Source organism: Loxodonta africana, chromosome X (genome assembly GCF_030014295.1).
Source record: "Loxodonta africana isolate mLoxAfr1 chromosome X, mLoxAfr1.hap2, whole genome shotgun sequence".
Classification (NCBI taxonomy): Eukaryota; Metazoa; Chordata; class Mammalia; order Proboscidea; family Elephantidae; genus Loxodonta; species Loxodonta africana.
In genome coordinates this window covers 140,675,314-140,688,389 of record NC_087369.1, presented here as the reverse complement: position 1 = coordinate 140,688,389, position 13,076 = coordinate 140,675,314, and the positions used below count along the sequence as shown (strand labels likewise).

Below are 13,076 nucleotides of genomic sequence, written 5' to 3'. Positions count from 1 at the left end.
TGGTTCTGAGGAGCAGCTGGCTCCAGGTTGCCCTTCCCAGGCTTTGGGGGAGCCTGAAAATGAAGAAGTCTCCAGAGGATCAAATAGTTATGTTGAAAAGTACAATAGTGCTAAGGATTGGAGTAGCTCTGAGGGAGACCCGCATCCCAGACACCCTTCCCAGGCCTTGGGAAAGCCTGAAGACCAACAAGAAGTCTCCTCAGTTCCAGAGAACACTCCTGAGGAATGGAGTGTTTCTGCGGAGAAGCTGCCACCCAAATGCCCTTCTCAGCCCTTTATGAGGCCTACTGGTGAGCAACAAGACCCCTCAGGTTCAATGAGTACTTCTACAGAATGGAGTGGTTCTGTGGAGCCAATGTCTTCTGGGTGCCCTTCTCAGTCATGGGTGAGTCCTATATTCGAGCAACAAGTCTCTGCAGGTTCAGAGTGGGACATTCCTATGAAGCCGCTGCCTCCCAGAGTCTCTTCTAGGCGTCTGAGGAGGCCTAAAGTAGAGAAACAAGTCTTCCCAGGTTCAGAGAGTACTACCGTTGAGGGGATTATTTTTACGGAGCCTATGCCTCTCAAACATCATCCTCAGCCCCTGATGAGACCAGGAGTTGAGCAAGAAGTCTCCGTAGGTCCAGAAACCACTGCTGTTGCGGGGGACATTTCTACACAGGCGCTGTCTACTGGATGTCCTTCTCAGCCCTCAGTGAGACCGGTAGTTGAACAACAAGTTTCTTTGGGTGCACAGGGTGCTGCGACTGGGGAGAGAATTTCTATGGAGCTGCTGCCTCCCAGACGCACTATTCAGCCATGGATGAGCCCTAAAGTCGAGCAACAAGTCTCTTCATTTCCAGAAAGCACGGTTGTTGAAGGGAGCATTTCTACGAAGCAGCTGCCTCCTAAACTTTTTTCCCAGTCTTTGATGAACGTTAAAGTTGAGCAAAAAGTGTTCTCAGTTTCAGAGGGTGTTGCTGCAGAGAGGATCATGTCTGTGCAGCCACCACTTCCCAGATATTCTTCCCAGTCCTTGAAAAACCCTGAAGTCCAGCAAATCTTCTCAGGGAGCACTGCTGTTGAGGAGGGAAGTTTTGAGGCGCTTCTGCCTCCTGGGTCCCCTTTACAGCCCTGGATGAAGCCTAAATTTCAGCCACAGATCGTTACTCTAGATTCAAAGAGTGCTTCTGCAGAGTGGAAAGGTTCTGTGGAGCCACTCCTTCCCAGACACCCTTTCCAGTCATGGATGAGGCCTCAGTTCAAGCAACAAGTCTCTGCAGGTTCAAAGAGTGCTGCTTTTCAGGGGAGCATGTCTATGGAGTTGCTGCCTTGCAGACATCATTATGAGACACTGATGAAGCCAATAGTTGAGCAAGAAGTCTCCTCGGTTTCCATGAGTGCTTCTGTAGAAAGGAGCAGTTCGGTGAAGTCAATGTCTCCCAGACGCCCTTTCCAGCCACGGGCAAACCCTAAATCTGAGCAACAAGTCTCAACAGGTCCAGAGAGCACTGCTGTTGAGGGGGGCATTTCTGAGGAGGAGTTGCCTTCCAGACATCCTTCTCGGTCCATTGTAAGACATAGAGTCCAGGAAATTACCTCCAGTTTTGAGAGTGCTGCTATTGAGGGGGGCATTTCTGGGAAGCCACTGCCTCCCAAATATCCTATCCAGCTCTTAACGAAGTCTAAAGTCCAGGAAATGTCCTCACGTCTAGAGAATGCTGATGCTGAAAAAGGCATTTCGAAGAAATCGCCGCTTCCTAGGCATCCTCCCCAGTCATTTGTGAAGTTTATGGCACAGCATATTTTTTCAGGTTCAGAGAGCCCTGCTGTTGAGGGGAGCATTACTGTGGATCCTCTGCCTCCAGATCATTCTTCCAAATCTTTGTCGAGCCCTAAAGTCAAGCACCAAGTTTTTTCAGCTTCTGAGAGTGCTAACATTGAGGAAGGCATTGCTGTGAAGCCGATGGCTACAAAGCACCCTTTACAGTCTTTGGAGAAGCCTGAAGACCAACAAGAAGTTTCCTCAGGTTCAGAGAATACTCCAGAGAAGTGGAGCAGCTCTAAAAAGCAACAGTTTCCCAAACACCTTTCCCAGGCCTTGGAGAAGCCTGAGCACCAGCAAGAAATGTCAGTTTCCAAGAGCTTTCCTGAGGAGGGGAGGAGCTCTAAAGAGCAGCTGCCATCCAGATGCCCTTTCCAGGCCACAGATTCCAAACCACAGATTTCCTCAACAGGCTCAGTGAGTGTACCTGTAGGGTGCAGCAGTCCTGAAAAGCAGCTACCTTCCAGACAGTCTTTCCAGGCTTCTAAAGACCCTGTCAAGGGAACCAGTTTCGAGAGCGATCCTGGCAGTGGGTCCCTACCAAAAGCCCAAGTTTCTCCAGACAGAAGCAAGAGACGCATCCAAGGATCCGAAGACCTCACTAAGTCCCTTGCTACCAAACCTGTAAAAGTCACCACTGCTTCTGCCCTAAAAACATCCATTTCTGTGGGTCTTCACTCTAAGAAAGAAGTTCTTGAGAGTGGTGATCAGAATGATAACAAGCTTTCAAGTTCACCTGCCAGTGGGGCTGATGTTAAAAGCATTTTTGGCGTGAGACTAAGAAAAACCCCTTCCTCGCAGAAGTACAAGAGTGAGAAACAAGGTGACTTTACCAAGCGTCCTATAAGCCTCTTGGGCCCAACTTCATCAACCAAAGGGAGAGAACAAGTCAGAAAAACCACTTCCCAGGGGCGCCTGGGCACCTCAGAGAACCTCACCAGAACATCTGACTTGGCAAAGAAACAACAGATGGAGCCCAAATCTGAAGGCGTGACCAAGAAGCAACCTGCTTACAAGATTCCAGGTGAGACTTTAGCTTACCTGAAAGCAAGTAGGTACCAAGTGGAGCAAAGAACTGGAAATCAAAGTCTTGGATGGGAGGAAGTCTGTTCTAGTCTTATCTACTGAGTTGTTAATAGGGCTGGCTTGTGGATTTGGGGGCAGGGTAGTGCTCCCTTCTGGGTAGTGCCCCATTCTAGATTAATGGATGTGGAGGTGGTTAATTTGACTCTTCCTTTTCCCAAGGGAGCCTCCCTCTGGATACTCATCTACATTCTGAAATGGGCACATGATTGTCTCCCCATTCACTCTCCCCTGCCCCTCTGTACACCTTACATTTGGATGGAACTTTATGCTTTTCTCAAACTGCTTTTACATGTATTATAACCCCCCCTCCCCCGAATACCATGTGGAAGCCCTGGTGGCTTAGTGCTTAAGAGCTACAGCTGCTAACCAAAAGGTTGGCAGTTCAAATCCACCAGGCGCTGCTTGGAAACCCCACAGGGCAGTTCTACTCTGTCCTATAGGGTTGCTACGAGTCGGAATTGACTCAACGGCAACGGGTTTGGTTTTTTTTTGTTTCAATACCATGTAGATTTTTTTAAGCCAACTCATTAATAGAGAACTATGTTCAGACTCTCAGCCTGAAACCTTTTTTTTTCTTTTTTTATTGTGCTTTTATTGATACTTTACAGAGCAAATTAGTCTCTCATGCAACAATTTATACACAAATAGTTTTGTGACATTGGTTGCAATCCCCACGATGTGTCAACACTCCCCCCTTCTACACCCCAATTCCCCGTTTCCATTTGTCCGTTTCTCCTGTCCTTTCCTGCCTTCTCATTGCTTTTGGGCAGGTGTTGCCCTTTTGGTCTCTTATACATGACTGAACTAAGAAGCACATTCCTCACGGGTGTTATTGTTTGTTTTATAGACCTGTCTAATCTTTGGCTGAAGGGTGAACTTTGAGAAAGGCTTCAGTTCTGAATTAGAGGGTGTCCAGGGGCCATAGTCTGGGGGGTTCTTCCAGTCTCTGTCAAACCAGTAAGTCTGGTTTTGTGTGTGTGTGTGTGTGTGTGTGTTTGAATTTTGTTCTACATTTTTCTCCCACTCAGTCTGGGATCCTCTATTAAGATTCCTGTCAGAGTGGTTGGTGGTGGTAGCCAGGCATCATCTAGTTCTTCTGGGCTCAGGCTGGTGGAGGCTATGGTACTTGTGGTCCATTAGTCCCTTGGACTATTATTTCCCTCGTGTCTTTGGTTTTCTTCATTCTCCTTTGCTCCAGGTGGGATGGCCACTCAAAAGCTTTTAAGACCCCAGATGCTACTCACCATAGTTGGATGTAGAACATTTTCTTTATGAACTTTGTTATGCAGATTGACCTAGATGATACCCATGACCGTGGTCCTCAGCCTTCAGCTCCAGTAACTCAGTCCCTCAGGGTGTTTAGATATACTTATGAATCTTCTATGACTTTGCCTTGGTCAAGTTGTGCTGACCTCCCCTATATTGTGCACTGTCTTTCTCTCCACCAAAAACAAAGAAAAACCAAACCCATTGCCATCGAGTCAATTCCAACTCATAGCGACCCTGTAGGACAGAGTAGAACTGCCCTACAGGGTTCCAAGTAGCGGCTGGTGGATTCAAACTGCCGACTTATCTACTATCTACTTAATGTTTTCCCATCCCCAACCACCCCGTCACTCCTAATCATCAAAGATTGTTTCTTTCTGTGTATGAACATTTTCTTGAGTTTTTATAATAGTGGTCTCTTACAGTATTTGTCCTTTTGTGATAGACTTATTTCACTTAGCATAATGCCCTCCAGATTCATCCATGTTGTGAGATATTTAAAGGATTCATCATTGTTTTTTTATCATTGTGTGTATGTACCATGGTTTGTTTATCTGTTCATCTGTTGATGGGCACTTAGGTTGTTTCCATCTTTTTGCTATTGTGAATAATGCTGCAATGAACATGGGTGTGCATATGTCCATTTATGTGATGGCTTATTTCTCTAGGATATATTCCTAGGAGTGGGATTGCTGGATCATATGGTATTTTTATTTCTAGCTTTCTAAGGAAGCACCAAATCGATTTCCAAAGTGGTTGTACCATTTTACATTTCCCACCAGCAGTGCATAAGAGTTCCAACCTCCCCGCAGCCTCTCTGACCTTTGTTATTTTCTGTTTTTTTGACCAGTGCCATTAATGTCAGGGGGAATTGGTATCTCATTGTAGTTTTGATTTGCATTTCTCTAATGGAAACCCTGGTGGCGTAGTGGTTAAATGCTACGGCTGCTAACCAAAGGGATGGCAGTTCGAATCTGCCAGGTGCTCCTTGGAAACTCTGTGGGGGCAATTCTACTCTGTCCTATAGGGTCGCTATGAGTCGGAATCGACTCGACGGCACTGGGTTTGTTTTTTTTGGTTTAATGACTAGTAATCTTTTTTTTTTTTTTAATCAAGAACATTTCCTCATGTGTCTGTTAGCTGCCTGAATGTCTTCTTTGGTGAAGTGTCTGTTCATACCCTTTGTACATTTTTTAATTGGATTATTCATCTTTTTGTTGTCACGGTGTTGCAGTATCTTGTAGATTTTAGAGATTAGGCCCTTGTCAGATATGTAGTAGCCAAATTTTTTTTCCCAGTCTGTAGGTTCTCTTTTAACTCTTTTGCTGAAGTCCTTCGATGAGCATAAGTGTTTAATTTTTAGAAGCTCTGAGTTATGTAGTTTCTCTTCTGGTGTTTGTGCATTGTTAGTTATGGTTTATATCCTATTTATGTTGTGTATTAGGACCCCTAGCATTGTCCCTATTTTTTCTTCCATGATCTTTATAGTTTTAGATTTTATATTTAGGTCTTTGATCCATTTTGTGTATGGTGTGAGGTATGGGTCCTGTTTCATTTCTTTACAGATGGACATTCAGTTTTGCCAGCACCATTTGTTAAAGAGACTACCTTTTCCCCATTTAATGGACTTTGGTTCTTTGCCAAAGATCAGCTGACCATAGGTGGATGAATTTACACCTGGGTTCTCAATTCTGTTCCATTGGCCTATGGGTCTGCTGTTGTACCAGTACCAGGCTGTTGTGACTACTGTGGCTGTATAGTAGGTTCTGAGATCAATAATGCTTTGCATATCTGAGGCCTCTTTCCTTTCCACATAAAGTTAGTGATTAGTTTTTCCACATCATTAAAGAATGTTGTTGGTATTTGAATAGGGACTGCATTATATCTGTAGATAGCTTTGGGTAGAATTGACATTTTCACAACGTTGAGTCTTCCTATCCATAAGCATGGTATATTTTTCCATTTGTGTAGGTCTCTTTTGGTTTCTTGCAGTAGCATTTTGTAGTTTTCTTTGTATAGATATTTTATGTCCCTAAACAAACAAAAAAAATCATTGCCATCACGTTAACTCCAATTCATAACAACCCGATAGGACACAGTAGAACTGCCCCACAGAGTTTGCAAGGAGTGGCTGGTGGATTCAAACTGCCAACCTATTGGTTAGCAGCCAAGCTCTTAACTACTCCACCAGGGCTCCTTTATGCCCCTGGTCAGATTTATTCCTAATTGTTTTATTTTATTTTTTTAGGGCCAACTATAAATGGTATTGTTTCCTTAATTTCCTTTTCAAATGTTGATGTATAACAATCCAACTGATTTTTGTATGTTTATCTTGTATCCTGGTACTCTGCTGAATCTTTCTATTAGTTCCAGTAGTTTCCTTGTGGAATCTTTGGGGTTCTCTATGTATACCAACCGAAAACCAAACCCAGTGCCATCGAGTTGATTCCAACTCATAGCGACCCTATAGGACAGAGTAGAGCTGCCCCATAGAGCTTCCAAGGAGCACCTGGCGGATTCAAACTGCCGACCCTTTGGTTAGCAGCCGTTGCACTTAACCACTACTCCACCAGGGTTTCCTCTATATGTATATAAAAAAAAAATAGTATCATATAATTTGCGGATAGGGATAGTTTTACTCCTTTTTTCAACTTGGATGCCCTTTATTTCTTTTCCTTGTCCTATTGCCCTAGCTAGAACTTCCAGCACAGCATTAAGCAGGAGTGGTGATAAAAGGCATCCTTGTCTTGTTCCTGTTCTCAGGAGGAATGCTTTCAGCCTCTCTCCATTGAGAAATGATTTAGTTGTTAGTTGTTAGTTTTGTATAAAAAAAAAAGGTTTTGTATATAGATGCCATTTATTATGTTGAGGAATTTCCCTTCTATTCCTATTTTGCTGAGAGTTTTTATCAGGAATGGGTGTTGGGCTTTATCAAATGCCTTTTCTGCATTGATTGAGATGATCACGTGATTCTTTCATTTTATTTATGTGGTGGATTACGTCAATTGATTTTCTAATGTTGAACCATCATTGCATACCTGGTATGAATCCCGCTTGGTGGTGACATATTATATTTTTGATATGATGCTGAATTCTATTGGCTAGAATTTTCTTGAGTATTTTTGCATCTATATTTATGAGAGATATTGTTCTGTAATTTTCTTTTTTTCTGGTATCTTTGCCTGGCTTTGGTATCAGGGTTATGCTGGCTTCATAGAAGGAATTTGGGAGTATTTCTTCCTCTTCTATGTTTTGAAATAGTTTGAGTAGTACTGGTGTGAGCTCTTCTCTGAATGTTTGGTAGAATTCTCCAGTGAAGCCATCTGGGCCAGGGTTTTTTGTTGTTGTTGGGAGTTTTTTTTTTTTAATTACCTCTTCAATCTCTTCTCTTGTTATATGTCTGTTCAGATTTTCTATCTCAGTTTGTGTTAGTTTAGGTAAGTAGTATGTTTCTAGAAATTTGTCCATTTCCTGTAGGTTCTCAAGTTTGTTGGAGTACAATTTTTCATGGTATCTGAAATCTTAGACTAAATGTTTCTGCTTCTACAGCCTCTTTACTCACCCGAAATATCTGAGAATCTAGAGCGAGGTGACCTTTTAAGCATTAATCTCTCCCAAAACCCTCATATCTTCACACTCATCATCATATAGTCTTGTATATACCTGTAAACACACCCATGTATACACACACTTGCATAAGGGACTTGCTGTTGTTGTTAGGTGCTGTAAGGGACTAACAAAAAAAAAAAACCAAACCCACTGCCGTCAAGTCGATTCCAACTCATAGTGACCCTATAGGACAGAGTAGAACTGCCCCATAGAGTTTCCAAGGAGCACCTGGCATATTCGAACTGTCAACCTCTTGGTTAGCAGCCGTACTGCTTAACCACTACGCCACCAGGGTTTCCATGTAAGGGACTATGAAGTAACAAATACTATGTTTTCTCCTTGAGAATGACATCAATGGCCCGAGCCTCTGGCCTCCTAGGAATTTTCCCAGCTCATCTGGCAACCACTGTCCTACCTTGATTTTTTCATTGCCAAAGAGTTGATTCAGACTCATAGCGACCCTATAGGACAGAGTAGAACTGCCAAGTCTGTAATCTTTATGGAAGCAGACTGTCACGTCTTCTTCCAGAAGAGCGGCTGGTGGGTTTGAACAGCTGACCTTTTGGTTAGCAGGCAAGCTCTTAATCACTGCACTACCAGGGGTCCTCTACCCTGATTTAGGGATGAGAAAAGGAATGGACAAAGGAGGGAAGGGGACCAGTACAGGGACAGTATGCCCAAGTAGTTAAGAAGTACCACTTCTTAACCACTCAAGGAACTCCTGCCTTGCCAGGTTAGGGGTGGGGGTACAACAGAAGGAGACCCATCTCTACTTGATATCTCTTTCATTTGGCAATTAACAAGGATTTCATTTGGGATATTATTGTAAGTAGGCTCCAGCCAGGCTTAAGACCTTGCCTGCCTTGCTGCAATTCTAACTCCTTTCATTCCTTTTTCAGAAAAGGCTCCTGGTCGACAGCCAGATGATGCCACCTCAGAGCCAGCTTGGATAACCATGGTAAAGCAGAGGCAGAAGACTTCCCAGGCCCAAGTTCCTGTGAAAGAACTTAACACCAAGAAAGGAGATGGAGCCAAGGCTAAGACTAAGGAGCCTCGATATGGGGTAACCTTGAAAACACTGCAAAGACTTGCTGAAGTCACTGATTAAATCTCCATTGGGAACTTTGTCAGGCATACAGTTCCCTGTCTTTTTGTGCATTAATCAAGGCAGGAGAAATCTTCAGGGGAAAAGTCATACTTGTACTTACACAGACATGCCCTACTTTATGCCTTTACCCAAAAAACCCAGTGCCATTTAAAGAGTGGTAAAAAGTAATGAACATGGGGAGATTTCGTAAACCAAATCCTATCCTAAATACTCTAGAGCAGGGTTCCATGAATTTAGTTGAGAAATAAGGTCGTTATTGTTGTTGTTAGTTGCCTCTGAATTGTTTCCAACTCATGGCAGCCCATGCATGCAGAGTAGAACTGCTCCATAGGATTTACAAGGTTGTGACCTTTTGGAGTAAGTCATAAAACCCCCAAAGGTAACCACTGGGGTAAGATTTAGTGATTATCCTCATAGATATTTTATGCCTATAAATATGTATATGTATTTAAAAATATAAATGGAATCAAACTATACATACTATTTTTTTTGTTTTGTTTAACATTTCATTTCTGGGTGCCTTTCCATAGCATTGTATAACAATTTACCTTTACAGATTTGATGTTTGAATTGCTTCATATTGATTTGGTTTTGTGTGGCACCTACCTGTAGGTTAAAAAAATGCTATGGGATACACTACAGTAATGGTACCACATGTGGATCAGGGATGATGGTCCTATTTGCAATGTCTTTGGAAGTGTTGGAGTGAGAAAACCTTTTGTCAAAACTGCACAAAAGTGACTCAAGAAAACAGATCAAATTTACATATCGAGATATGTATAAGTTTCTGTACTTCTAAGTGCTTACTGAATTTGTTGAGGGGCCACCTGAGGAACTGTTTAACTCTCAAAGATGTTTGCTTTTTCATCATTAGCACTTATATGGGAGCAGGATCATGCAAGAGCAAAGTCCACCTTGTAGACCTTTATTAGGGTTCTGGAAGGAGGATTTTTATCAGGGGCAGATGCACCAGAGCAGTTAATTTAGTCCAGTTGTGGAGAAGATTAATTTGAAAAGTCTAGACTGCGTGATTTTGAAAAGACCTACGATTACATTGCTTTCTAATGCAAGGAGTGCTTCAAATCAGATGTCCACAAATTTCGCTAAGTAGAAATCCTGTGGAACTCACTACAATGAATCAATACAATTTGTAACCTCCACATTTAGTTTCCTGTTAAGAGCTGGTAAAGTACTATGGAAAAGGCTATTCTCAAATTAAATAAATCTCATGTTACCCTCTTTGTATGTATGTTTAGACAACTTTTTCTTTCAGGTCTGAAAGGTGGTAAACTTGAGCCAATTTAGATTTTGTGAACCTAAATTCTAAACCAAAGGGCTCTCAGTGACATTTCTTTCATTGATCCATCCATCCATCCATTCATCATTTCTATCTCTTTACTTTTGACCACTGTGGAACTCATAATACCCTGGACAGGGCTTGCACCTGTGGTCTTTTGAATAAGTAACTTGCTATTTTCATGTCAGGACTTACAAGTTTTCTGTTTCCTTTGTTTTATTCAAGGGCGCTAACCCTGCGAATGAAGATCAACAAAAGATTTCTGTTTCCAGTGTCTATAGACAGGAGAAGATGGCACAAGCAAAGCTACCTAAGTCTACCAAAGCAGGTAAAACCTCAGGCTCCCTACCCCCCCCCAAAAAATCCTGGCAGGTTGTTGTGAAACTGGCAATTTTAAGCTCAGGCAATCCATGTCTCTTGTGCCCAATATCAGCATCATGCTTCTTTTGTGGCCCTTCAATTAGATACAGATAGTAGCATGTTTTAGGAAAAGTCAATGATTATAACTACCATAAATCCAGTGCGTAACTCTCAGAGGGTCCTCCGGTCTTTTACCCCACTGAAGGAGCTATATAGGCTGTGATCACTCACTAAAATGTTCCTGTGGCTAGGTATGCAAGAGGAAAGTACCAAGTCACTAGTTCACAGCAAAGTAATTTCTCACCTTCTATATTCCCAATGTAACTGTTAAAAATAATCCACTATAAAGGCCTGGAGTCCCTGGGTGGTACAAATGGTTAAGCACTTGGCCACTAACCAAAAGGATGAAGGTTCAAACCCACCCAGAAGTGCCTTGGAAGAAAGTCCTGGCAATCTGCATTTGAAGGGTCATAGCCATTGAAAACGCTATGGAACACAGTCCTATGCTGAAACACATGGGGTCACCATGAGTCTGAACTGACTCAATAGCAACTGGTTTATAATGGCCTAGTGGTATTGAATTGAACCTGTTTTTGACAAAATGCAAATATCTTTAACTATTTGAGAGGCTTATTTTGGCCACTCTGTAGTCTGAACAGGGATGTGAGAGGTAAGGAAATAGTGACCACTGAAAAAACACTGTTCTGAAATATAATAGAATGTGGTCTCATCAGTAGGGCATGTATGCCAGAGGGTTTTTTTTTCTTCAGCTGGAGCAGGGGGAAGGAAGGATGGAGTTATACTGAATCATCCTTGTCCTCTCCCTTCACAGCTTCGAACCAGTTTGTTCCAGTTCAAACCCCTTCTGAGAATTTGCGTTTCTAACAAGTTCCCAGGGAATTATACATAAGAATCACCTGGGGGTCTTGTTAAATGGTAGATTCTGATTCAGTATATCTGGAGTGGAAATGCAAATTCTAAGCAGGGAAAGAAACAGTTCAAAACCCTGTCACCTTTAATCTCCCTCATGAAGAAATTAAAATGGGAATTTAAGAACCCATTGCCTGCCTGTGAAATAGCCGCGCCTGACCTACTTATTGCTATTAATGGCTTCATAATATGGCCTCATAGGTACTCCACAATTGTGGAGTGGTTCTCAACCCTTGCTGTGCATTAGAATCACCTGGTGAGCTTTTTAAAGACTAAAAATAGCCCTGGCTGCATCCCTAGAGATTCTAATTCAGTTGATTTAGGAAATGGCCTGGGCATTGGTTTTTTTTTTTTTTAAGCACACTATTTGGAAGCCCTGGTGGCGTAGTGGTTAAGAGCTACGGCTGCTAACCAAAAGCTTGGCAGTTTGAATCTGCCAGGCGCTTCTTGGAAACCATATGGGGCAGTTCTACTCTGTCCTATAGAGTCGCTATAAGTCGGAATAGACTGGACAGCAATGGATTTCCTTTTGGTTTTTGTAGATGATTCTAATTTGTAGCCAGGGCTGAGAACCACTGGTTGAGTCTAAGCCACTGAGTTAATCGGTCATAAAGGATGATGGAGGAGGGAGTGGAACTGGGGGTAGGAAGGTAGTAGTCTTCTTGGCTAGGGTAGTTGGTACAATGTTGTTTAGCATAAATTTTTTACTTGTATCTATAATACAGATAACATTACCTTATTTGAAATTTTAAAAACTAAACAGATACAATATCTTTTCCTTTTTGTCTCATTTCAAAAGTGTGAGATATGACGGTGCAATAATAATGTCCCAAAGATTGCCAGTTACGGCGGTAGGAATTACCTCTCAGGCCTTGTCATGTCCAGGCTCCTGTGGCCATGTTGTTGTTGCATGACATTGAGTCAATTCCAACTCATAGTGACCGTATATGACAGAGTAGAACTGCCCCATAGGATTTCCTAGGCTGTAATGTTTCGACGGCAATGGTTTTTTTTTTTTTTAATCTTTACGGGAGTAGATGGCCAGGTCTTTTCTCCACAGAGCCACTGGTGGGTTCGAATTGCTGAACTTTCAGTTCCCAGCTGAGTGCTTAGCCATTGTGTCACCAGGGCTCCTTCCTGTGGCCATAGCCATGTTGATCTTCTTCCTTTGACATGCTGATAGTGCCTTTGACACTGCCCGTGCACTGACTTCTAGAAGCCTGTCACTGAAGGGAGCAGGAGTTGGAAAGCATTAAAAGCAGGGTGATCAGAGGAAACCTAAAAGATGGAAAAATATGGTTGCATCCCATAAACAACATACCCCAGTATCTCTGGGGCTTCTTACTGCTTGTGTGTTATTTGCTGTGGTTCCAGTTCAAGGTCAGAAGATGGTTCAAGTGCCTGCCAAGGAAAAAGAAACCAGAAGATCTGCAGCTCTCCCGGCCGCTCTCCCGGCCGCTGTCCCGGCCGCTGTCCCGGCCGCTCTCCCGGCCGCTCTCCCGGCCGCTGTCCCGGCCACTCTCCCAGAGCCAGTTGAGCAGGTTGAGCCAGTTTGGTTCTCCCTGGCCAAGAAAAAAGCCAAAGCATGGAGCCATATAGCAGAAATCATGCAGTAA

At 43.0% G+C, this 13,076-nt stretch overlaps 1 protein-coding gene across 1 annotated transcript in view; it reads left to right on the top strand.

Annotated features, from left to right (window-relative positions):
• KIAA1210 (KIAA1210 ortholog) overlaps positions 1-13,076 on the top strand; it is a 63,952-nt gene extending 50,876 nt beyond the window's left edge. The window contains exons 10-15 of the mRNA XM_064278475.1: positions 41-357; positions 757-2,891; positions 8,617-8,828; positions 10,396-10,573; positions 12,835-12,917; positions 12,990-13,076. Of these exons, the coding sequence (XP_064134545.1) occupies positions 41-357; positions 757-2,891; positions 8,617-8,828; positions 10,396-10,573; positions 12,835-12,917; positions 12,990-13,076 (3,012 nt within the window). The remainder of the gene's footprint in view (positions 1-40; positions 358-756; positions 2,892-8,616; positions 8,829-10,395; positions 10,574-12,834; positions 12,918-12,989) is intronic.